This window comes from Choloepus didactylus, chromosome 21, assembly GCF_015220235.1.
Source record: "Choloepus didactylus isolate mChoDid1 chromosome 21, mChoDid1.pri, whole genome shotgun sequence".
Taxonomy (NCBI): Eukaryota; Metazoa; Chordata; class Mammalia; order Pilosa; family Megalonychidae; genus Choloepus; species Choloepus didactylus.
Window position 1 is genome coordinate 44,063,777 of NC_051327.1, and position 24,162 is coordinate 44,087,938.

General features: G+C 44.6%; 1 protein-coding gene across 2 annotated transcripts in view; it reads right to left on the bottom strand.

Moving 5' to 3' along the window:
* Positions 1 to 2,102: 2,102 nt before the first annotated feature.
* The window catches only part of LOC119518034 (nodal modulator 1), a 57,341-nt gene continuing 35,281 nt past the window's right edge, over positions 2,103 to 24,162 (bottom strand). Inside the window, exons 21-31 of one of the 2 annotated variants that reach the window (XM_037815138.1) lie at positions 23,402 to 23,561; positions 23,148 to 23,274; positions 21,481 to 21,594; positions 20,546 to 20,673; positions 19,476 to 19,617; positions 14,882 to 14,965; positions 13,597 to 13,707; positions 12,144 to 12,245; positions 10,507 to 10,626; positions 3,169 to 3,261; positions 2,103 to 2,744 (exon numbers count right to left, since the gene is read on the bottom strand). In XM_037815138.1, coding sequence (XP_037671066.1) covers positions 2,613 to 2,744; positions 3,169 to 3,261; positions 10,507 to 10,626; positions 12,144 to 12,245; positions 13,597 to 13,707; positions 14,882 to 14,965; positions 19,476 to 19,617; positions 20,546 to 20,673; positions 21,481 to 21,594; positions 23,148 to 23,274; positions 23,402 to 23,561 — 1,313 coding nt within the window. In that variant the 3' untranslated portion in view covers positions 2,103 to 2,612. The remainder of the gene's footprint in view (positions 2,745 to 3,168; positions 3,262 to 10,506; positions 10,627 to 12,143; positions 12,246 to 13,596; positions 13,708 to 14,881; positions 14,966 to 19,475; positions 19,618 to 20,545; positions 20,674 to 21,480; positions 21,595 to 23,147; positions 23,275 to 23,401; positions 23,562 to 24,162) is intronic. The other variant, XM_037815139.1, reaches the window with a different exon arrangement.

Here is a 24,162-nt window from a genome sequence, read left to right on the forward strand (position 1 = left end):
CAGAATGGTGAACTGTTGCGTGTGCATACAATGGGATATTGAGCAACTATGAGGAGTGAAGCTGTGAGACACGCAAGGAGGTGAATGGAAACTGTAGACAGCATATTGAGTGAACTACTCCAGAAACAAAGGCAAACACTATAATGCCTCACCAATATGGACTAACTACAATGTGTAAACTCAGAATTGAACCTTAGAGCACAGCTTATCAGGGGAACTCTTATTGTAACAGTCCCTAGATTGTAAGCTTTTACAGCAGTCACATCTATTCCTGAATTGTAAGGGCTATCTCCAGATTCCGAGATGCTGATCCTTTTGTGTATAACCTGATCGATCCCTGGAACTTTGGGTATCTGTGTGACACCTGAAACTCAGAACTAGAACTCGGCAAATATGAATGTCAGTATTAGCACATATAGCAACTGTTAAAAAAGCTGAAAAAGAGTCCAGATTTCAACTAGAGAGATGAAAGAAGTAAATGTGGTTAGGACTAGGACAAATAGGGCCAAAGGGTAAAGAACAATACTGACTGCGTTTTAAAACTTCAAATTCCATGTGAGACCAAGGGAAGAGATGTTTAGTTGGTGCAAGATCTTTATTTCCTAAACAATGTAACTCATACATTTTGCTCAAATACCATAATTACATGGAACTTTTAATAGGAAGTGAGACCTGGCAGGTTTGCATAGGTTAGTGTGAAATAGAGACACATCCCAAAAGTAATTTGGGCAGAGAATAAATATATATAAAAATGTATATATCCCTGAGGAGCTGGGGGAAAATGCAGAAGTGTTGGACTTCCTCACCTGGATTGTTGTTGATGTTCTCACAAACATTGAGGACTGGCGGTTTGATGTGCTGAGCCCTCTATCATGGGACTTGCCCTTATGAAGCTCGTGACTGCAAAGGAGAGGCTAAACCTGCTTATAATTGTGCCTAAGAGTCTCCCCCTGAGTGCCTCTTTGTTGCTCAGATGTGGCCCTCTCTCTCTAGCTAAGCCAACTTGGCGGGTAAACTCATTGCCCTCCCCCCTACATGGGATCTGACACCCAGAGGTCTAAATCTCCCTGGCAATGCGGGCTATGACTCCCAGAGATGAATCTGGACCCGACATCGTGGGATTGAAAACATCTTCTTGACCAAAAGGGGGATGCGAAATTAAACGAAATAAAGTTTCAGTGGCTGACAGATTCCAAATGGACCTGAGAGGTCACTCTGGTGGACATTCTTACGAACTATATAGATAACCCTTTTTAGGTTTTAATGCATTGGAATAGCTAGAAGTAAATACCTGAAACTACCAAACTGCAACCCAGTAGCCTTGACTCTTGAAACATGATTGTATAGCAATGTAGCTTATAAGGGGTGACACTGTGATTATAAAAGCCTTGTGGATCACACTCTATCCATGTATGGATGGATGAGTAGAAAAATGGGGACAAAAATTAAATGAAAAATAGGGTGGGCGTGGGGGGATGATTTGGGTGTTCTTTTTTACTTTATTTTTTATTCTTATTTTCACTTTTTCTGGTACAAGGAAAATGTTCAAAAAATAGATTGGGGTGATGAATGCACAACTATATGATGGTACTGTGAACAACTGATTGTACACTTTGGATGACTGTATGGTATGTGAATCTATCTCAATACAATCAAATTTAAAAAAATGCTGGGAGTTCCTGTGGACCCTTATCTATGCAAAGTGGCAGCCTCTAAGCTCCACCTATCCTAACATTCTATTTGGCCAAAAGTGTGTCATTTTTTTTTTATGGAGTTTGTTGTTTAACATTTAGAATTTGGAAGATTTCACATAAAACTTGGTCTTTCTAACTTCTCTTAGAAAATGGACAACAAATTCCTGCAAGGCAGCAGTGGTCTGGAGCTGAGTAACCGTGGCTCCATTGGATGGGGTTGGGGCTCTTTGCTTTGCCACAATCCCCACTCACCCCTATTTTCCTATCACAGCAGTCAAAAGATAGCCACCGTGGGTCAGCTGCACCCCCATCCACTTCACTCAGGACTCCTGCCTGCCCCCAGAGGCATCTCAATATGTGACCCCAGCATTATGCCAACGTCACCCAAGAAATACATCTGAGATGAGCTACAACACAAATGAATGGGCCATTTATTGATTTTCACCTCCGGGTGCACCCTCCTGGTGGCGGATACAGGTGGCTGCAGTTTCCAGCAGGGATCCTGGATGCCAAGGGAAGTTAAGGGAAAAGGTAAACCCAAAATGTACTTTGTTATGGAACCAAAAATCACATTTACTGGAATTCTTCTTTCAAATGAATGCCGAAGATTAAGACTTATATTCTCACATCACCAACAGAGCTTAAAATACTTCTTTGACAAAAATAATAATAATAATAAATTATTTCCAACTCAGAAAATAAATTGTGTTCAGCAGAGTGACAGGAGGGTCCATTTACTGCAGTGTGCCGAGGGGCTGCACGAAGGGGGCACCAGGTACAGGCAGCGATGCCGACGGCGGGGGAATGGGCGAAGAGCACGTGTCTGAAGGTTGTCAAATGCATGCTTCTGTTGCAAGCGTGGGGCAGTGGCCCCACACAGTGGCCTGTCCCAAGTGAGATTTCAACTGCCCCTCCTCCTCACGTCCGCCTCGTCTTCTGTTTCTTGGCTTGTCTCTTCGTATCTTCTGGGCCGCTATTGTCAGAGGCTGCCTGGCCGAGAGCGCGGACTCCCTGCAGTCGACTTGTTAACTGCAGCAGCAAGGGAATGAGCTAGAAAAAAGAGAGAGAGTGCTTGTGAGATACAGAGAGAGAGAGAGAGAGATGCCGGGAGAAGCTGCTGGCCAGACAGATGTTTCCGAGTCTCCCCAACCAGCGTGCCTCCCTTCCTCGGTATGGGTGCCACCCACCGTGTGCTAGTGGGGGGGTGGGGGGGGATCCAAAATAAGGCAGGCAGGGCTCTCTCTGAGTACAGCACATTCCTGGAAGTAGCCCAAGTTTAAGAACTAGGAAAAATGGTACAGCCTCGACAGGCAGCTGAGGGACAAGACCTGGTGCCTTACGGTCCCTTCCAGCACTAAAATGCTATAATTTCTGTAATGCTGGGCATTCTTCAGCTGTCACTTCCACAGCCATGAGGAATCACTCTCTCTCTCTGACACATCCTGCTTGCTCAGGAGGCCTCTGGATTTCCTACCTTATCATGGTTGTAACCGGCCAACAGAACAAGCAGCGTCAGGGGCAGCGCGATGTAAGATCCTTGGGCAATGTCTTGCTCAGGCAGTTTCCTCTGCAAACACCAAGCACACCATTACTCCTCGGTAATTTCACCCATTTATCTAACAGCCATTATTACACATCTGGGACCCACTCAGCCTTCCAGACTGGCTGCCCCAGGACAGCCAGGGTATCCCTCACAATCCAAACTTTCACCAGCCAAAGGAAGGAACTGAAGCAATTTGGACAACTTTTCAGATGAATCCTCTGTTATCCAAACTCTCATTCCCTGTTACCTGAAACACAGGAACAAACAGGTTTCAACAAAGTATTCTTCACTCTCTGAACGTTCACTCTGCAAACTGAGGAGGCAAAGAGATCTGCAGAGCAGGGAATCTCTGTGGCTCAAAAGTAAATGGGGGAGTTGAAAGAAGATGGCAGCATAAAGAGGAGTCGAAGTTAGCTAGTCCCTCTGGAACAACTAATAAACTACCCTGAACAACTACTAAATAATCTGGAATAACTGCTGGGGGACAACCGTGACTGTCCACACATCATACACCAATCTGGATTGGGAGGAATGCCTGAGATCGCAGCATAAACTGTAAATAAAACTGCGGACCCAAGTCAGGAGCCCCCTCCCCCCACAGCCTGAACTGCAAAGCCTCGCAGTGCTAGAGAGAGCACTCTCTGAACAAGCGGATATACCTCAGCCCAGCTCCAACTGGGGTTTTAATTAGCAAGCATGGACTGCTTAATACAAGCTACAAATCCCCAACAAGCAGACAAGAGGCTTTTAGTGAAGACTGAACTTAAAGGGTCAGAGGACCTCTCTGTGCTGGGAGGGGGAGCCCAGAGAACCAAGTGCTATCTCTGGCCTGTGGGTGAAGCTGGGGGGACCATGGACTGGCCTTGAAAGGGGGCTTTCTGTCCCTTCTTCTCTTTTCAACCTGGGTGGCTCAGTGGAAAAAGCTGCAGCCATTTTCAGTTCACAGCACTCTGACCCAGACAAGGATGGAGATATCAGAGTCAGAGAGACAAGAATCTACTGAAATGCAGATGATAAGTCCCTAGGGAGTGTATCTTCCCTAAGAGGAAGGAGGTGGTACCCAGCTCTACCACCAGCCTTCCATTCAGAACCAGACCCCAGAGCCTGAGGGAAAACAGCCATAACAGAAACTAAGGGGGCCATAATCCTTACACCAGACAGGAGCTACAGACTGACAGGCACCACCTGCTGGGCAGGTTAGGAGAAGCACAGTGGCTTGAGGCCTCACAGGGTGTGTCAATCTTCTAAGACACACCCTCAGAGAGACTTGATACTGAATATTGCCCCCTTCTGAGACCTGAGCCCATTCTCGTCTGGGAATACTTGATTGGGGTAACCAAGGAAACCAGATGCCTACACAAAAGAAAACTACAACCTACACTAAGAAAAACAAAGTGATGGCCCAGTCAAAGGAACAAACTCACACCTCAACTGAGATACAAGAATTGAAACAACTAATGCTAAATCAATTCAAAAAGTTTAGGGAAGATATGGCAAAAGAGATGAAGCATATAATGAAAACACTGGGTAAACATAAGGTAGAAATCTAAAGTTCGAAAAAACAACTAGTAGAATCTATGGAAATGAAAGGCACAACACAAGATGAAAGACACAATGGTGACATAAAACAGCAGATCTCAAGAGGCAGAAGAAAAACACTCAGGAACTGGAGAACAAGACATATGAAATCCTACACACAAAAGAACAGATAGGGAAAAGAATGGAAAAATATGAGCATTGTCTCTGGGAATTGAATGACAACATGAAACGCATGAATGTACATGTCATGGGTGTCCCAGAAGGAGAAGAGAAGGGAAAAGGGGCAGAAGCAATAACAGAGGAAATAATCAACAAAAATTTCCCATCTCTTATGAAAGACATAAAATTACAGATCCAAGAAGAGCAGTGTACCCCAAACAGAATAGATCTCAATAGGCCTACATCAAGACACTTAATAATCAGATTATCAAACATCAGAGACAAAGACAGAATCCTGACAGCAGCAAGAGAAAAGCAATCCATCACATACAAAGGAAGCTTGATAAGACTATGTGTGGATTTCTCAGTAGGAGGAGGCAAGAAGGAAGTGGTGTGATATATTGGTATATTTAAGATACTGAAAGAGAAAAACCACCAACCAAGAATCCTGTATCCAGCAAAACTGTCCTTCAAATATGAGGGAGAGTTTAAAATATTCTCTGACAAAAAGACAATGAGAGAGTTTGTGAAAAAGATACCTGCGCTACAGGAAATACTAACGGGAGCACTACAGACAGACAGGAAAAGACAGAAGTGAGAGGTTTGGAACACAATCTTGGGTGATGGTAGCACAGCAATGTAAGTACACTGAACAAAGATGACTGTGAGTATGGTTGAAAGAGGAAGGTTAGAAGCATGTGGGACACCAGAACGAAAAAGGAAAGATAAAGACTGTATAACTCAGTGAAACCTAGAGTGCTCAACAATTGTGATAAAATGTACAAATATGTTTTTACACGAGGGAGAATAAATGAATGTCAACCTTGCAAGGTGTTGAAAATAGGGTGGTATTGGGGGAAAAATACTCAATGCCAACTAGAGACTATAGTTAACAGAAACATTGTATTATGCTTCCTTTAATGTAACAAAGGCAATACACCAAAGCTAAACATAAATAAGAGAGGGACATAAGGGAGGGGTATGGGACTCTTGGCACTGGTAATGTTGTCTGACTCTTTATTCTACTTCAGCTTAATGTTCTCTTTCCTTTTGTTGCTTCCCAACTGTCATTTCTTTTCTCTTTCTTTTTTCTTTTTCTTTTGTCTCTCTACCTTCTTTAACTCTTCCTCCTTCTTTGTGGAAGAAATGGAGATGTCCTTATATAGATAGTGGTGAGGGTGGTGAATACATAAATACGTGACTATACAGGGAACCACTGATTGTTTATTTGGGATGGAATGTATGGGCTGTGAACAAAACCATCTTAAAAAAAGATGGGTTGATGAAGAAACCCTGAGGATGCTATATTGTGTGAAATAAGTCAGACACATAAGGACAAATATTGCAGGGTCTCACTGATGTGAACTAATTATAATATGCAAACTCAGACATGAAATATGTTACCAGGATATAGAACGAGGCTAAAGAATGGGGAGCAGTTGCTTATTATGAGCAGAATGCTCAACCAGGTTGAACTTAAGTGTTTGAAAATGGACAGAGGTGACAGCATATTGTGAGAATAACTAACAGTGCTGGATGGTGTGTGAATGTGGTGGAAAGGGGAAGCTCAGAGTCACACATGTCACCAGAAGGAAAGTTGGAGGTAAAAAGATGGGAATGTACAAAACAGTGAACCCAGTGGTGGGCAATGTCCGTGATTAACTGTACAAATATTAGAAATCTCTTTCATGAACTAGAACACATGTATGACACTATAACTATAAGTTAATAATAGAGGGGTATATAGGGAAAAAATATACCTATTGCAAACTACATACTACAGTTAGTAATATTTTAACATTCTTTCATCAATAGCAACAAATGTACTATACCTATACTATGAGTCAATAATGGAGGGGGGGTGGTTAGGGGTATGGGAGGATTTGAGTTTCTTTTTTGTTTGTTTGTTTTTATTTCTTTTCTGGAGTAATGAAAATGTTCTAAAAATTCAAAAAAATAAAAGTAATTGTGGTGATGGAAGCAGAGCTGTATGACGGTACCATGGGCAACTGATTGTACCCTTTGGATCTCTGGATAATTGTATGGTATGTGAACAATCTCAATCTTTAAAAAAAGTAAACGAGTCTCATTTCATGGAATCCCAGCTACATACAGAGACTCTTTCCTCCAGGGATGCACAGTGACAAACATGAGAGTCCCAGAGATCCCATCCTGGTGAGAAAGTGAAGCAGGGGCTGCTACTTGTTTCAGTGGAAACCCCAATTTTTCTCTGGGCCACTGAGAATAAAGACCACACTGCCCGGCCTCCCTCGCCCGTGTCACCACAGATCTAAACTCCGGCCAACGCTTTGTGAACAGAAGTGGTGGGTGCAACACCCACCCAGGCTGCACCCCAAAAGAGAAATGGTGCGCCCTCCCTTCTTGCCAGTAAGACAGCATCTGGCCCGGTGGCCATTCTGGATGAGGGCAACATCAGCTTGAGGACAGCAGAGCGACTACAACAAGGGAGCCTGGGTCCCCGTTACCTCGGAGCCACTGTATGAGCCCTGGACAGACGCTGACATGAGACAGAAACTTCTAACATGCTAAAGCCCCTGAGAATTTTAGGTATCTGTAACAGCAGGCGGACCTGTGCCTCAACTAGCCCATCCCAGTCCTCGCAAAAGGGAAGAAATCAAGTACGTGAGAACTTTCAGATAATGATAAAACAGATAAATGGGCCAAAGAGTTGGTTCTCAAAGTGTGGTCTGGGGACCCCCTCTTTCTGGAGGTTCACAAGCACAAAACTGTTTCCACAATGACTGCGGGGGCAACTGGTCCCAGACGGTTAAGGCAGGACAGGACGGTCACCTGATAAATGGAAGAGAAAGGGCAGAACACCTGTTTACCTCCAACTGCCAGATGCTGTGTTTATTAACTTGCCTTAGATCCTAATTCATTTTCATCAAAGCAAATTAATTAAACCCAGTTGAAAGTCCAGTTCAGTGAGGAGCGGTCGAGTGTAACGGATATGAGCATAGGTTCTGAGGGCAGCTCGTCCAGGGTCAAGGCCCACATCTCAACTATAAAGTGGAGATAATATGAGCAGCACCCACTGCAGAGGGTATAGTGAAAAGTCAATGAGACGAAGTACGTGACAGGCATAGCAGTGCGTGGAGTACCGGGTATAAGATCGAGAATGTGAGTTCACACTTAATAAAGGAATAAACCCAAGGCCTGTGAACCTCCAGGAAGTGTACAACGCTGAGCCGCTCATCACGTGCAAGATGGTAAGGCGACAGCACCCACATGGGATTGGGGACAAACCACCTCATTTTGATCTGTGGCTCTGCTGTCTAACCCTAGGAGAGTTACTCAAGCTCTCTGTGCTTCTATTTCCTCTCTGCAAAACCAGGAGGAACGGGCTCTCCCTCCTGGGTGTGCCATGAGGATCAACAGGCAAATACTCAGCCCAGGCCTCACGCAGGACGCACCGCCCTTGGCTTCCTACCCGCCCGCCGCAGCCTTGTCTGCCTGGCACGTTCCCAGGCACACTCTTGGAGCAGCTACAAAGCTCGGCCGCTGGGCCACCACCAAGCAGCATCTCTACATGCCTGCCTGACTTCCCTCATGGGGGTCACGGCATGTCTCCACGCACCTTCTAACCAGGTCCCAACTGCAGGAACAAGGGAAGTCCTTCCTCCAGGGTTGCTGGGAAAGTGATCCCTCATTTGCTAAGTCTCTGAGTGCCAGCCGCTACTCTGAGAAACCCAGAGCACAGCAGAAGGGCCTTGTTCTATCCTGGCTGGTGACCACAAGCCAGCCACATCCCCGCTCTGGGTTCCACCTTCTCATGTCTAAAGGAGGGTCAAAAATCCTGCCAACCTCTACACGGCATGGTTTTTCAAAAGCGCCAAATAGTAACTGAATGGCATGTGGGAAGAGATAAATTTGGAACTGTTCTTCACACCCTACACCTGGAAAAATTCCAACTGGATAGATTTGAATGTATAAATTGAAACCATTCAAGCACCAGAAGAAAACACAACGAATTCCTCTGAAAACCGGACGTGGGTAAAGCTTCCTAACTAGAACTCAAAACCTCAAAGCAAGAAGATGGATACATTTACCCCAGAAATAAAATAGAATAAATTTTTGCATAACCAAAGTAAAAAGATAAATGACAAATGGGAAAAAATACATAAACCATCTATTTCAGACAAACATTTAATATACAAAGAGCTAACATACAAACCCTAAGAGCTTCTAAAACAGAAGAAAAAAGGGCTACAAAAATAGACAGTTCACAGAAAAAGACATACAAATGGCTCTTAACCATATGAAAAGATGAGAGAAATGCAAATTAAACTACACTGAGCTACTACTTCTCATCTATTAGACTGTAAAAATTAAAAAATTTGAGAACACACTCTTGGGAAAAAAGGTACCCTCATCCATTGCTGGTGGGAATGACAGTTCCAGTGGAAGGGAACTGTCAATAATAAGCAAAATTCCAAAAGCATTTACCCTGTGATCCAGCAACTCCACTTCTAGGAATTTATTCCAAAGATACGTCGGCAAATCAAAAACACATAGCATAAGGCTAAAGGATTATTTGTAAGAGCCAAACACTAGGAACAACTAAAAAGTCCATCAACAGGAGATTAACTGAATATACTGTGATATATACAGACAATGAAGTACTATCCAGCTATAAAAAAGGAATAAAGAATATCTATCTATACGAGGGACTGTATCTAGGACCAATAATAAAATAAAATTCTTATTCTTTCCACAGAAAAGGCCCAGAAACAATGACAAACCCAGTAACCATGAAGCCAAATTTCTGTTTTTGAGTTTAGATTCCTGTGCTCCACTCTCACTCCCCATCAAGTTCAGAATCAGCAGGTCTGAGATAAAGCCCTAGAATCCACTTTTGTTGCTGTTGATGGGTGAGTGTAACCCTCAGGTGGATCTACTGCAGGGCTCGTTTTAGGAAACCACCGATATAAACAATTCTCTCATTAATGTGACAGAAATGTGCCCGTTCTGTTTTGTTCTGTTTTTGCTTACAGTCTATTTGTTTGACACTAGATCCAATAAGGCCCACATTTTTGCAATTGGTTGGTAAATTAAGTTCCTTTTTATCTATAGGTATCTCCTCCATTTATTTTATTTCTCTTACAATTTATTTGTAGAAAAAATCAGATTCCAGGGTATCTGTCCTATAGGGTTTCCCACAACCTAAATTTTGTGTTGTCGTTTACATGCTCTCCTCTCTTCTGTATTTCCTGTAATCTGGCAGACAGTCCTAGAAATTTGACCTGGTCAGGTATCGTGTGGCTCTTGATGGAAGCACAACGCGCCTCCAATTATGGAGTTGAGGTGATGCCCTTCCCCCCAAGCCACACCGGCGCCGATGCTCTAAACAGCACCTCTCTCCTTGCCATTATCCTTCTCAAAGGAACCGAGGCATCAGTGCTTGAACAAACAGAAATCTAGAAAGTGACCCGATGCTGAGAGCCCCTTAGACAGCTGTCCTCCAGCCCTGCCTGCTACCTGCAGCACAGGAGGTGTGGATTTTCCCTCTCGCCACTCCCATCTATTTTCTTAACTCCCTCTTTTACTTACCGTGGGGTTAAAAATCAAGGTGATGTGTTTATGGTAGCCCGCAGCAGTGAAAGAAACTTGAGGCAAGACATAGTCATACTGGGATCTGGGCAGTGTGGAGTCCAGAAGCACAATATAATTCTGTGCACAAGGAAGCAAAATTCTTTTTGTAAAGGACAGTTTTGGCATAACAGATGAAAACGGAAAAACGGAAACCTAACACATGGCTGTCATATAAAGGACTTTCTTTTTTTTTTTTTTTTAAGAAATCCCTGGGTTTACAGGGCCACACTAAGGTTGCTAACTGCAGAGCAGAGACCTCAGCGGCTTTCTCTGTCAGTAAGGACAGCACACCCTACCTTTGAGCTGGAGTCCTCTGACAAGCCTTCCGGAGCCTGCAGCTCTGTCTTAAGAGAACATGTGATCATGACAGCTACCATTCTTTGAGGATCCGGTTTTATTAAATGCAAAAAGTTATTATAAGCCAGTTCTGATGAATGAATTAGATGATTCAAACTGAAGACTGTTTTCAATCAAAATGAGGTTGACTTTTAAGGGGTGATACTTAAGGGGCTCCTAAGCTGGCAAGTTCTAAGAACACAGCATCTCTGGACGATACCAGTGGTGGTCATGGTCCCCCTGTGCTGAGCCCCTACCATTGGCCAGGTACCCTGCGGACCCCGTGAGACCCATATGACAACGTCGTGTGACGATCACTGTTTTACAGACATAAGCGAAGCCTGAAGGAGTCAGGAGTGACTCGGCTAGAAAGTTGGCCAAGCAGGGTCTGAGCTCAACACCCAAGCTGTTTCCACAGTGTTGTGTTGCCTCTTTAGATTACAAAACTGCTACTTAAAGTGACTATTTTCAAGAGCAATGCCCATACGGAGAAATTGGGGGGTAACCCCAAAATTGCATCACAACCTGTTTCATTATTTTGCAGCCATTTCATGCAGAGAAAGGCCATTGAACATCTTCCCCGTGGCAGGTAGTGAAAAGCCAGGAGGGACTGTCACAATCTCAGGTTCACCTTGACATCCTCAGGTTAAGTCCACCAGTGAAAAGATTCTTTGCAAAGTTTGCTCCTATCACACCAATTACAATGGTTTGCTCTCTCCAATTATAACTGATAATAAACACTTCACAATCAATAAACTCCGTCCAACTTTAGGGCTTTGGTTAAATAAATTATGGTATTTCCTGTATTATGTAACCATAAAAAAATCAGATTACAAAAGGCTTTTAATGACGAGGAGCAAGATTGTGATCTGTTCTTCATCAAAAAGCAGAGATTACAAAATAATGTTCAGAATGGTCCCAGTTTTGATTGATCAGAATAGATATACACACAATTTATACACATGGGGGCACACACAATGAAAAACGACCCAACGATACCTATCAGCACATTAAAAGTGGTTATTTCTGAATGATGGGATTTTGTCTGATTTTTGTTTTTTCCAAAATCTTCTGCCATGAATGTGTATTATTGTTGTAAACAGGAAAACAGCTGGTTAAGAAAAAATCATCCCCACAGAGCCCAACCGCTTTTGATTTCAGAGCACATGATCAACCATTTCTGCAGGAACAAAATGAGAGACATGTTCCCTTACACTAAAAGCAGAAAGATTGAAACAGAGACAAGCCCCGGGCGTTACCTCGCCGTCCCTGAGCAGTGGCGGGAAGTGGAAGAAGAGGGACTGGCCCAGAGAGACGGTCTGAATCGGATTGTCGAGGTTTTCACTTTTGTAAAGCTTCACCTGGAGAGCAGAAGCAGAGCAGCACGTGCATTTTGAAATTGAAACAGAATCAACATTTCATTGCAGACATCCTCAGGGAGGTGCACCTCTTAAGGCGGGTGGGGGAGAGGGGAGAGGACCTTTGAAAGAAACACCATCCTCTCCTCGCAGGCCAGGCAGAACGCACTCCTCAGTTATCTGAGACTCTGTTAACAGGCCGTGCACGGAAATTAAAAGATTTAAAAACAGGGTCTGACTACCTTTGTTTTCACTCACAATAGTAGCAACAGTTATTGTGAGGATGATATTTTAAAAGAATAGCGGCTAATGTTCGATGACCACCTGATACAGCAGGTATGCAACAGGCACTTTCCGGACACCATCCTCCACTCGAGCTACAAAACGAGTAGCTTATGGTCCCATTTTATGACGGAGGGAGTGGAGACTCAGGCTAAGTGGCCCAAGGCCACGCCACCCGTCCACAGTGGAGCCCGTGCTGAACCCACTTGCTGCCCACCAGTTGACCCGGAGCCTTAACTCCCCAAGAGCTTGTTCCACTCAGGCTTCCCCATTTTGTGTCTGGTTCTCTGGGCAGCCTCGAGAAGCGGTTTCTGGCCTTGGGTTCTCTCCAGCCTGGCCTCAATGCCCATTCTCACTACCATAGGCAATGGGACGTGAGGAAGAGTCAGTCCCAGCTGATGAAAAGGCCACATGCTTTACTGTATATAAAATTCCAAGTGCCTCCTGGAATACACCCCATAGCAATGCTTTCTCTTCCATGGGGTCACGGGGCATTTTATAAACACCTCTTCCTTATCCACAGACTTGGAGATTCTCTACAGCTGAAGAGGCCTTAAGCGGCCATTTAGTCCAACACCCTCGTTTTACAGAGGTGGAAACCGAGGCACATGGGGACGAGGTGACCTGCCCAAGGCAACAAGTGAGAACCTCTCAGTGATGGGAAGAGGATCGGGGCTGCCTGGCTTCCAGTCTGCTTCCCGCCACCCTCACCCATAATGAAATTTTAGCAAATCACGAGGTGCTTTGCTGCCTAATTGTCTTTCCATTCACTGGGCTTCTGCTCCAAGCCTTCCAAAGACTGACTGCTGGCAGAACAGATACCTGCAACAGGTACAGTTCTCTCCAATGGTCGGCAAGCACCCAAGCACCCTCCCAAATGCAAACTGGAATCAGAGTTTCTCAAGTGTCAACCCCAACCCTCAGCATCACCTTCCTACACTTGTTGGACTCTTAAGTACTTTAGCACGATCTAAAACGGCACAAATATCCTGCTCCTATTTGTCTAAAAGCTAGAAAGAAAAAAAAAGTAATTTCATCTAATTTCATCTTACAAAGCTGGTCTCTAGCTTACCCATAATGTGGGAAGATACTCGGAGGACGTGATCACATTTCCACTTAAGTCAAATTGATTAATCTGCCGGAAAACTATGATGTTTACATCATCGATGTCATTATTCCCGACCTAGAAAGAGATAAAGAACCCTGGGGTTGAGCAGGAGGAACTTCCCTTCTAGCGCTTGGATGGCTGAGAGCTAATTCACAGTGAGTGTCATTTCCCATACTAAGGGGCTACACCTGGCCCACAGACACATTTTGTTTGATATACACAGTATTTTTCTTTTTTTTTGGTAAGTTTTAATTAGTTGCCAACATTTAAGACAGCAGGAAATTTCATATCCAAAGCCAGATTTTCTGGCGTCTTGAAAAAGAGAAAGGCGTTCTTAACTAGCAACAACCTGCAGAGCCCAGTCACAGCTGCCCCCCTTGGGTGGGGTGTGTGCCCTCCTGTCTGCAAGACCCCAGAAGGCCCACTTCTCTCCTCCACGCCTGCCCACACTACTGCTTGTTGATCCTGGCCTGGGTCACCACGGAGAATCGTAGAAGTTGTAAAGCATTTTGGTGTGGGACCCAGTCTTCACAGCTATTTATAATGCCAGGTACAGTGAAGACATCAAGAAAATCCACTCTCTAGGCTAAAAAGTCCTAAGTGGCCATCACCCTCCAAAACCCAAGCCCTCAGAACCTTTATGCTTATTGTCCACCTAATAAAGCCCCCATGAGGCAGGCCTCTCTTCCCTCCCTCCCAAGGCCGCCCCGAGCCTAGCAAAGAAGAGCTGTTCACGAGCCTGACTTCCAATGGACCCTAGGCCACTTCCCGAGAACTGGAGGGTCACCTCCGTAGGGCTCGATTTAGCTAAATCATGATCCTATCAAAAGACTCTGACCACCAAATGGAATAAACAAGGTCATCTGAATGAAGAAAGCTGGGTCGGCCTGCCCCAATTAAGCTTAAGGCCATGTCCTCTTTATTACTGTCCCTTGATCTGAAACGCCACTTAAGCCTTAAGATCCTTTACTTGCAGAACGACGATCAGGGCTTGTAGGGGAAGAGGGGGTGGGGGTGGGAAAACAACAGCTCAGATGTTTTTGCTGAATGCCCGACAGCAAAGATGTTCATTAAAAACACCCCAGAAGATGCTGCTTGGGAAGATGTCATCACACAGAGACCTTTAATTAGGATTTAAAGCCTCTCCACTGCCCCCAACATATGCAATGCAGAAGCCAGAGGAGCATGGCCAAAAAAGCGAAAGGGAAGCCGTCACTCCCAGACCCCGCGGAAAAGGGGACCGCCTTACCTCGATGACCCGGTGGTGGGGCAGGGACCGCTCGATGTGATCGTTGCCTTCTGCCTTGAGCTGAACGTGGTAAACGCACCCGGGCTGCAAACAGACCCCAGAGTCACTTCTCTAGGAAGGGGCTCCTTATGTGAGTGATGTGAGCCTGGTCTGACTGTGTCACGGGGCCTCCCAATCTGCGGCATGTGAGCTGCCTCAGGGGCTGCTTGAAAGTGCCCCCATGAATAGCAGGGACCAGGGGCTCTGGGGAGAGGGGCAGGGAAGTTACTGCTTCACAGGTACAAATTTCTGTTTGAGATGAAGGAAATGTTCTGGAAATGCACAGTGGTGAAGGTGGTAACATTGTCAATGTGCTCAACTGTCACAGCTGTACACTTAAAAATGGTTAACTGTACACTTAAAAATGGTTAAAATGATTTTTGTAAGGCATATTTACCACAAAAGAAAAAAAAAAAAAAAGCACCCACAATGAAGAAACATATCCCCAAGACTGCAATTCCTTTACTCCCAATTCAATTTCATTTTCTTCCACCCAAGGGAAATTAAATTTAGTTTTTTATTTCAAAACTGCAAGCATAACACAATCTTATTCTTAGAAAATGATTCTTTCCTTGCTGCCCACCCCTGTGCCCCCATGCCCTCTCTCTGTATATATGCTTGGGGTGGTATCTGGAATTCTGGAACGACACCCCCAAATGCTAAAAATGAATATTATTTCTGGGGAGTAGGATCTACTTTTTTTTTTTTTTTTTTTAATAAATTCTTCTCTATACTTTTTACTCTACTGCTTGGATTCAGAGGCATCTATCGTGTTTATAAAAATAAAGTCATTGCTTTAAAATTAGAAAAAAAAACCAAAAACTTTTAAAAACCAATTTCTGATCACTGACAACACAACTGAGGCCTCGATTAGGATCAGAAGCACTGGGCTGGGTCCGAAAGTGTCTATTTGCATCTAAGTGGGGGAACCCTATGACGGAAGACAGTTTACTTTTAAACCAGTATGGACAAAACAGTTTCAGGCTCCTAATGTGACGGACGCGTCAACCCCCTCTACATGGAGAGCAGTGTCTACAGCAGTGTGCACACATGTTACCCAGAAGTACTTCCAGGTGGTAGCTCTAGGGTGATTTTTTCATTTTCACCTCTTTCTTTGTATTGCTTAAATTCTTATATAATAAGCACATGGTGTTTTTACAAAGACAACAGAGCTATGATTATTTTAAGGTGCTATGGGAACCATCACCACTTAACGGTTTATGATCACCGACAGACGCGAACTCCCTAGGACTGCAGCATTGTGTGTGGCTCAAGAGAGCCACGTGCACCTCAGGGGAAAAGATGCAAGGAGCTGTTTCTGGAGAACAGGAGGGACAAGGAGTACCACTGAGGCAGGGTAGAGCAGGCACTGACCACTCGCTCTGTGCCCAGGCTGGTCCAGATCCCTTCCAGGCAGCTGCTCCGACCCGGAGTGGCCCTGTCCCCTCGCTCACGGCAGACTGTCCAGAGAGTCGTCTCTGTCCTTTGGCAGAATTCACTAGCGGTGCAGCTGCTCTCCTAAGAGGTCCTGACCAGCACACTGCTGGAAGGGCCAAATGAACACATGGGCCGAGGGCCTCATTCTAACTCGGGGTTAAGATCCTTAGGAAATCTTTAACAGCAGATCTACAGGGAGAAGGGCAAACTCAAATCCAAACTCTCAACGAGAAACGTCAAAGGCTGGTCCTTTAGAAGACTGGGCCTAGCAGACTTTGCACATGGAAGGTGTACGCTCCCACAAGCGGGTGACTCTAAAAAGTTCTGAATGTTAGCTCCTATTAGGAGGAAGGGGCCGCAGGGGAGCAGCAACTAAAATGGAAATCTACTGCAGTGGAGAAGGAAACTCTATCAGGCCTAATTAATTAAAATGTGCTTGCCCTTACCAAAAGTAGTCCCCAAATACCTAGGTCCGTACTTGAGATTCTATAAAATACTGACTCGCTAAGTTTTGTCTTTCAGAAACGTAAATCCACCAGTGTTCCTAGGCCAGACAGGCCCTGAAACTCAGAGGCAACAGCCTCTTTAAGATCAACAATCAGAGGCAGCCCCCTTTCTCATACTGTCGATACCCCCTTTCAATGTGAACAAGTTAGGGTGCTCACTGCATAGCCACCCCTGAAGATGGAGAAAGAGACCAAGTGAGAGGAAGGGGTAGCAACAGACAAGAGAGGATTTAACAAAGGTCTACGAATACTGAAACTTTATATAAATGTATGTACTTTTAGATGCTGGGGGGCTGGAATAGCTGGAAGGAGGTAAATGACACGGTGGGACTGTACCCTATAACATCCTTTAAAATTTGCTCTGTAGCTGCTCACCAAATTGTGCTTTGAAAGTCTTCACCCTTCTGTATATACCCTATATTTCATAATAAGGAAAGAACTGAAACTGTGGAACCGTAATCCATAACAATTTTTGAAATTACCTATATAAGCGCTTGTTGAGCTGTACATTGAAAGTTAACACCTTTCTGTATGTATATTTGACAATAATGGAAATAGCTGAAGTTGTGGAACTGTGATCCATGACATTCTCTGAAATTTGCTAACTACTTGTTAAATCGTACTTTGAATGCTACTGCTGTCAATGTATATATGTTAAAGTTCACAATTTTAAAAATGCATTAAAAAATAATTCAAATAAATGAAAATTTAAAAAATAAAAATAAAATGTGCTTAGAAGAACATGCCTGCACCAGCAAAACACTGGGGGGGGGGGGGGGGATGAAGCAGGTGACACAGAATTTTCACTCGTGAAGCCACAAGGGTGCAGTAAGCAAAGAAAAGGGTTCAACCAAGGGGAGGGAACTGCACAGAGCCCCCTCCCAGGAATCTCCTCTGCTACCGATGCTGGAATGAGAAAAACTGCACACGGAGGCAGGAAGCTAACAGCTATAGTGAGCGCCACCTGGAGGGTGGTTGGGGTGGTTTTTATGAATTTGCCTTTTGTTGTTTTAAACATGTGCCTGGCAAATGTTTTTTACCTGTATTAACTAGCTTAGTATTCACTGCCATACTCCGAGGGAGAGACTATTTTTATCCTCATTTTACAGACGAGGAGACAGGCACAGAAAGGACACAACCTATACGGCTAAGAAACGAAGCACCAGGATCTGCACCCAGCAGACTAGAGCAGAAAGGCGTCTGTGCAGTGGACAAAGGATGAAATGGCAAAGGCTGTGCATATGCTGGACGCATGAGGCTGAGAATCTGGTTCCAGTGACCAGTTTCGCATCCAGCTGTAATGACCTGTCGCGTCTCCCCACAGCCAACACGAGCAACCACCCCACCTGTTCTCCTGGGAACCCCTGCTACGACAAGCAAACCCAGCACTGGGAGACAGCGGAGGGCATCCTCCTGGGCCTTGGGAGTACATGTACATCACTGTGGCAGTGTGGGCCACAGAGCAGAGAATGCTAGAAGGGAACATTAGTGGTAAAGCTTCCATCACATTGATTAATATGACAAAAAAATCCCCAAAGAAAGGGAGTGGAGAGCAGAGAAGGGCACAGGTGTGCATCCAGCTCTGTCCGTTGGATGGTAAGAACACGTCTGTCAGTCCTCAGCACCCCCAAGGCCATCCACGTCCTCTGGCGTGGAAACTGGATGCTCACCGAGCAACCTTCTCACCTGACTTCCAGGTCCCCTGACACCAGAGAGTGGAGATTCTTGTCTTTGGAAAAGGACAGCATCACCCCGCCATATAAAAGAACCAGCAAAAGGATGCGCATCTCAGCTCACGCAATCCAGACCCGCGGTCGATGGAGACCAGCCTGCTGGTGAGTCTGAAAGCCCAGCACTGGGTGCTGTCCCATCCCACAGCCCCCAACCCCCACCTCGGTGACTTCTACAATATGCATGTAGTAGCTGCCTAATGAGCCAATGAATGAATGAATGAATGAGCAAATAAAAATGAGGAAAAGCACTGCAAATCCTAAGTCATATGCTGCAATTTAACAGCCCAAAGGATAAATCAGTTTCTTTTTTTAATGTGGCCCATACAAAGAAGTTGTGGGCTTTTAAAAAATTGGTTAACATTCAAAAAGCAACCATTTTCATATGGAAATCCATTTGACTTCTCATTTAAAACCTCCAACTATCTGGCAACAGTGAACCCATCTTGTCACATGGTAACAATGAGCTGGAACTGAGTGGGAGCTGCCTCCTTTATTTGGACCTTGTCCTCTCCAGCTCACCACAGTCCCCACCACTCCCTATCGTCTACCCAGCCTCCTTCAACCATTCACATTTCTCACCTAGTCCTGTAGACATTTGGTTTGGGACTCCTGGCCCAAACCATAACCACCCTATACTAGATAAAGTTTGCACCAAACCCAAGGTTTTCCAACTATTTTGGCCACAGAGCCCCAATCTGATACGTTGGCTGGGTAAAAGGCAAGGCTGAGCCCATTGGGATAGGGGCTGGGAGGGTTCCAGAGCCCTACTCTACCCCCAACCCTCTCGCCCAACCCACAGCCAGCTATCTGGAGGTGCCAAAGACACCTCCAAACACTGTATGAAAAACCTCCACTAACAAAACATGTTCAAAGTCTCACCAGTAATCCACGTAATCTGAACTTTCCCTCTTCATCTGTCACAGTGTCTTCTCCATAAATGCTACAGTCGTTCTGTCCCACTGCTTCCACGGCAACACCCTGTTCTGGTTCTCCATTTAAAGAAGAAACTGTACCATAGCAACTAGAGTGTTGAGAGAAGAAACGAACATCAGATTCTCACGGTTTTCTGAAGCACACAAAGGCTCTCAGGTCGAGTGTCCTGCATTTGCCAGTGACTCACGGTGCAGAACAGCCCAGTGGAGAACTGCATCTCAAAGGCCCAGACAATCCATCTAGCTGTGCCACCTTCAAATCTAGCCTTCCTGCCACAGGATGCGCCGTCAGCAATTTCTCTTATAAGATACTTTGAGGGAGGTGCCGGAAAATTGAAATTAAAATGGGTTAAGCTCTATTTCATCCTATTTTATTTTTGCTAAGCTTTATCTTAAATAATAAAGCATTTAACAAAGGGAAAATAAATCACTTTCCCTTTCATTCCACATATTCAGTTGAAACAGGTCTATTTTTCTAAACCTACTCTTTCTGATTAATCTTCATCTAAAGTACTTTTGTATATTCATGTAAAAAATACATGTGTAGACGGATAGATAGAGCGATAGATCGATAAATCAATCGATCAGGCTAGTATTTGCATAAACTATCTCCAGAAGCTTTCAGAAAAACTGGAAATATTGGTCGCCTCCTGTTAGGGGAACTTGTTAGGGGAGACAGGGAGAGGAGGGAAACTACCTTGTATATTCTTTTCAACATTTTGAATTTTTACCCAAGTGAATGCATTTCCTTCTTTTGAAGCTTTAATCCAAATTTAAAACTTCTTAAAAGTAAAAATTTAAAGCAACTAAACAAGTCCCTCAAGCCAATTCCACATTAGGAAATCTGACTGAAAGGCTAGCTTGAGGTACTAAAGGGAAGGGCAGTAGTCAAAAATCCTTGGCCCTCACGTTACGTCATCACCCTTGCCTCCCAAATGAAATCAGCTGAAGGCCGGGCGAGCGTGTGGAGGGCAGGACGTCGACGTCTGATTCGGCACCCCAGCCGGGACAGCTCACCTGTAGGCCGTCCGGTACCCAGTGATGGTGATCTTCAGGTTCTGCCCCTCCTGCACCTCGATCATTTGGGAGGATGGCTCAAACCGGAATTCTTTCATCATGGGTTTGAAGTAATACTGCCCAGGGCTCTGCCGAGAGACAACCACAAACTGACCTGCTGCTGCCACTTCTAGGGATGGGTTTAAAAGGGGGTGACTCGAGTTATGATCGATCAGGATAACAGACGGAAATGGCAGCCCTACTACTACATAAATATCGGAATAGCAAGTGCAGGGATAACGATGGCAGCTGTCGTCATCCTGTGCCAACTACAGCCCTGTGTGAGGCAGAAGTCATGACTGAATCTTTCGGATGAAGCGACTGAGGCTCAGAAGGGGGAATTCAAAGCAAGGTGTGTATCACCGCATAGCATGTAACCTTCCTGACACATCCCACTGCCACTCGGCCACATCCCTGAAGAGTCACTTTATGCTCATGACAGATGAGATGGCCAAATAATATACACGTCCTGAGTCGTCCCCACCAGTCAGGACCACAGGCTGTATCTCAAATAAAAGGCCAGTGCTACTTCCCCACCACACAGAACGTGCTTTGCACAGAAAGCACAAGCCAACCGCTGAACAAGACTCAGTGCTATGGACAATGCAAGCCCGTGGGAAAACAGAGCAATGCCACGTGAGGCACCACTGTGGCCAGGGTAATTAACTACATTGTCTTAGTAACAAGTGGGTGACCAGAAAACAAGAAGCCTCTGTGGAAGTGTCGGTTCTAGCCTGAGCAGTCCTCTAATTAGATCTGGTCCCCAGAGAAACTTACAACACTCTGAGTTGGTTTTCTGTTCGCACATTGTCAAGTAATGCATAAGCCACGCACGCGGCGTCCCTGCTCTCTCCAGGGAAGGCGAGTGGGCACTAAACTGCAGGGGAATACGCTACCAGGTTTGAGAACGTCAGAATGCCATTGTCCTGGGTCAGGAGGTTGGAACGGAACAGGCCACCGCTGAGCGACAGCAGGACTCCAGGGAGTGGCTGGTCATCCTCGGCTTTGATCTGGGGGAGAGAAAGTAACACCAGAGCAAAGTTAGCTCCACTGACCATGACGATCATAGTGCACAAATCAAGAGGTAATTCTGATGGGATTTTTTTTCTTTTATTATTATTCACTGGGGGCGGAGGAAGGGGGAGTCTATCATTCATCCCCAGGAGTAACGAATGTGTGTAGCCTTCCAGAACTTTCTATGCCCACACACACTTTACAGACATCACATATACTGTTGACAAACTGGCAAGTTTAATGGGGGGGGGTGGTGGAGTAGGTGAAACAAAAATGGCACTCTAGATACAGAAGTCTGCAGCTTGCTGTCTCCCTGCAGTCTACAGAGGGCCGCCTCACTGTTTCTTTGCAGCTGTACAACATTCTAAAGCCGGGGTCAGCAAACCACAGACAGGGGCCAGTCACTTATTTTTGCAGTGGAAAAGGAAAAGGAAAGAATCTAAATGTCCTTGAACACATATATCTTTATGCGTTTGTATTCTCTTTTTTTGGAAATAAATTTCCACCAGCAGAATTGTTGGATATGTGCACTTTAAATTCAGAAAGATACTTCCAAATTACATTCCCAAGTGGCCGTGACCATGTACAGTTTACAAATTATCTGTGCACAGGAAAACACAGGCTCACCAAAAAAATGAATATTGTAATTGTTATAAATCTAACCCACAAAGCAGTATCAATGGCAACTTCCTTTGCATTTTCCCATTTTCCCAGTAATCAATGAGGCTGAGCATTTCTTCTACGTTTATTAGTCATTTGCATCACTTCTGTGAACAGCCTTTTCATATCCTTTCTTCATTTTTTCTATTAGGTTGTCTTTTTATCGATTTGTAGGAGCTTTTTGTAAACTGGGGTATTATTTATGATACAAATATTTCTTCCCAGTTTGGATGTATCTGATGTATTTAAAATGTATTCTGCAATATAGAATTTTAAATTTTCATGTGATGCAATCTATCATTTTTTTCCTTTGGCCTGTAGGTTGTAAATATTCATACTCTAGGATCCCCAGGCTCACTTTGTATATTACACAGCATGCTTCTTCCCAAGAAGGATTGGGGAAAGAGAGAAAGACATCACACACCACTATAGGAACAATCCGTGTGCTTCAACATAGAAGAGAGTCAAAGATGAAAGCTTAAAACCTTCCCTGAAAGGTACACAAACATCCTAAAGTCAAGAGGTCTCCAAATTATGCTGAGTGAAAGAAGCCAGACCAAAAAAAAAAAAAGAAAAAGAAAAAGAAGAACATATCCTGTATGATCCCATTTATATGAAATGCTAGAAAATGAAACCTAGGGTGACAGAAAGCAGATTGGTGACTGCCTGGAGTTGGCGGAGAAGGAGCAGGAAGAAGGGATTATTAAGAGTACAAGGAAACTTTGGGGGGTGATGGATATGTTCATGATTTTGATTTTGTGGCATTTTCATGAGTGTGCTCATATTTTGAAATTTATCAAATTGTACACTTTGCTAAATAAACATGCGCAGTTCACTGTATGTCAGTTATACTTCCATAAAACTGCTTTCTAAAAGGCACAAGCATTACCTCAAAGCTTATGCCAGCCAAGGCATAAGCCTTGAAGTCTCCTACGGTTCCTTCCACGGCAGTCAGCACGTAGCCCTCCTTCTGGGAGGCCACAGTGTACTCCAGGTCACTGTGCAGGGGGCCCACACTGAAGAAAAGAGAGTGAAATGCTGCAAATAGCTTTGCTTCAAGTCTTGGAGAAAGCAACACCCACCCCAAGAAAATTGGGGATCCCCAACTGGTCCCAGGCAAATATTTGTTAATCACAAGCTTACCTGTAGCTACCTTTGTCATCAGTAAAGACAGTGATCAGGGGTGAACTTGCCCCCTTTTCACTGATGACAATCTCTACTCCTTCCAAATCCGGGTGGATCTGGCCTTCCAAGAACAAGCCTGCTTTCCCGTGAATTTCTATCAGCTTCCCAGGGCAGCTTTCTAAAAAGGGAGGAAAGAAACAGAACCGGATGTTAGTGATGGAGGGAGGGAGCCTTCTGGTTGGGGACTTCCCATTAAAGAGTCTAAAACTGAGAAATTCCACATTAGTTCCAAATGAGATCATTGAATAGACCAGAAGTCTCCATAATTGCAAGTGGCCCAAGCCTCTCCCCATCCTGAAAGGCCTTGCTCAGTCGCCAAGCAATTTAGCAGGCAAATCTGACAAAACCTGGAGTTACATTATTTCTATCCCCTGGTTCTCACAGGTAAAATCTCTGTGATCTTCAGCAGGGAGGAGGCTATGATGCTTAGTCTCTAGAGAACCCAATGCAGAAGACTGACCCAAAGAGCCTGCCCACTAGAAAGCCACCTCTTCAACACCTTCCATTTCCAAACACCAACCACATCAATGTACAGTGTTTAATGAACCTATGATGCATGGAATCAAGAGCCAGAAGCTAAATACACCATAAGCAATCACTTAGAATTATCCATTCCCCAAAGAAGTCCCTCCCTTCAACCCTGCTGAAAACCAGAAAGAGCATAAACAGTTCAGATGTAGGAAGAACAATTCTCACATTTTAGTACTTGATGGTTTTGC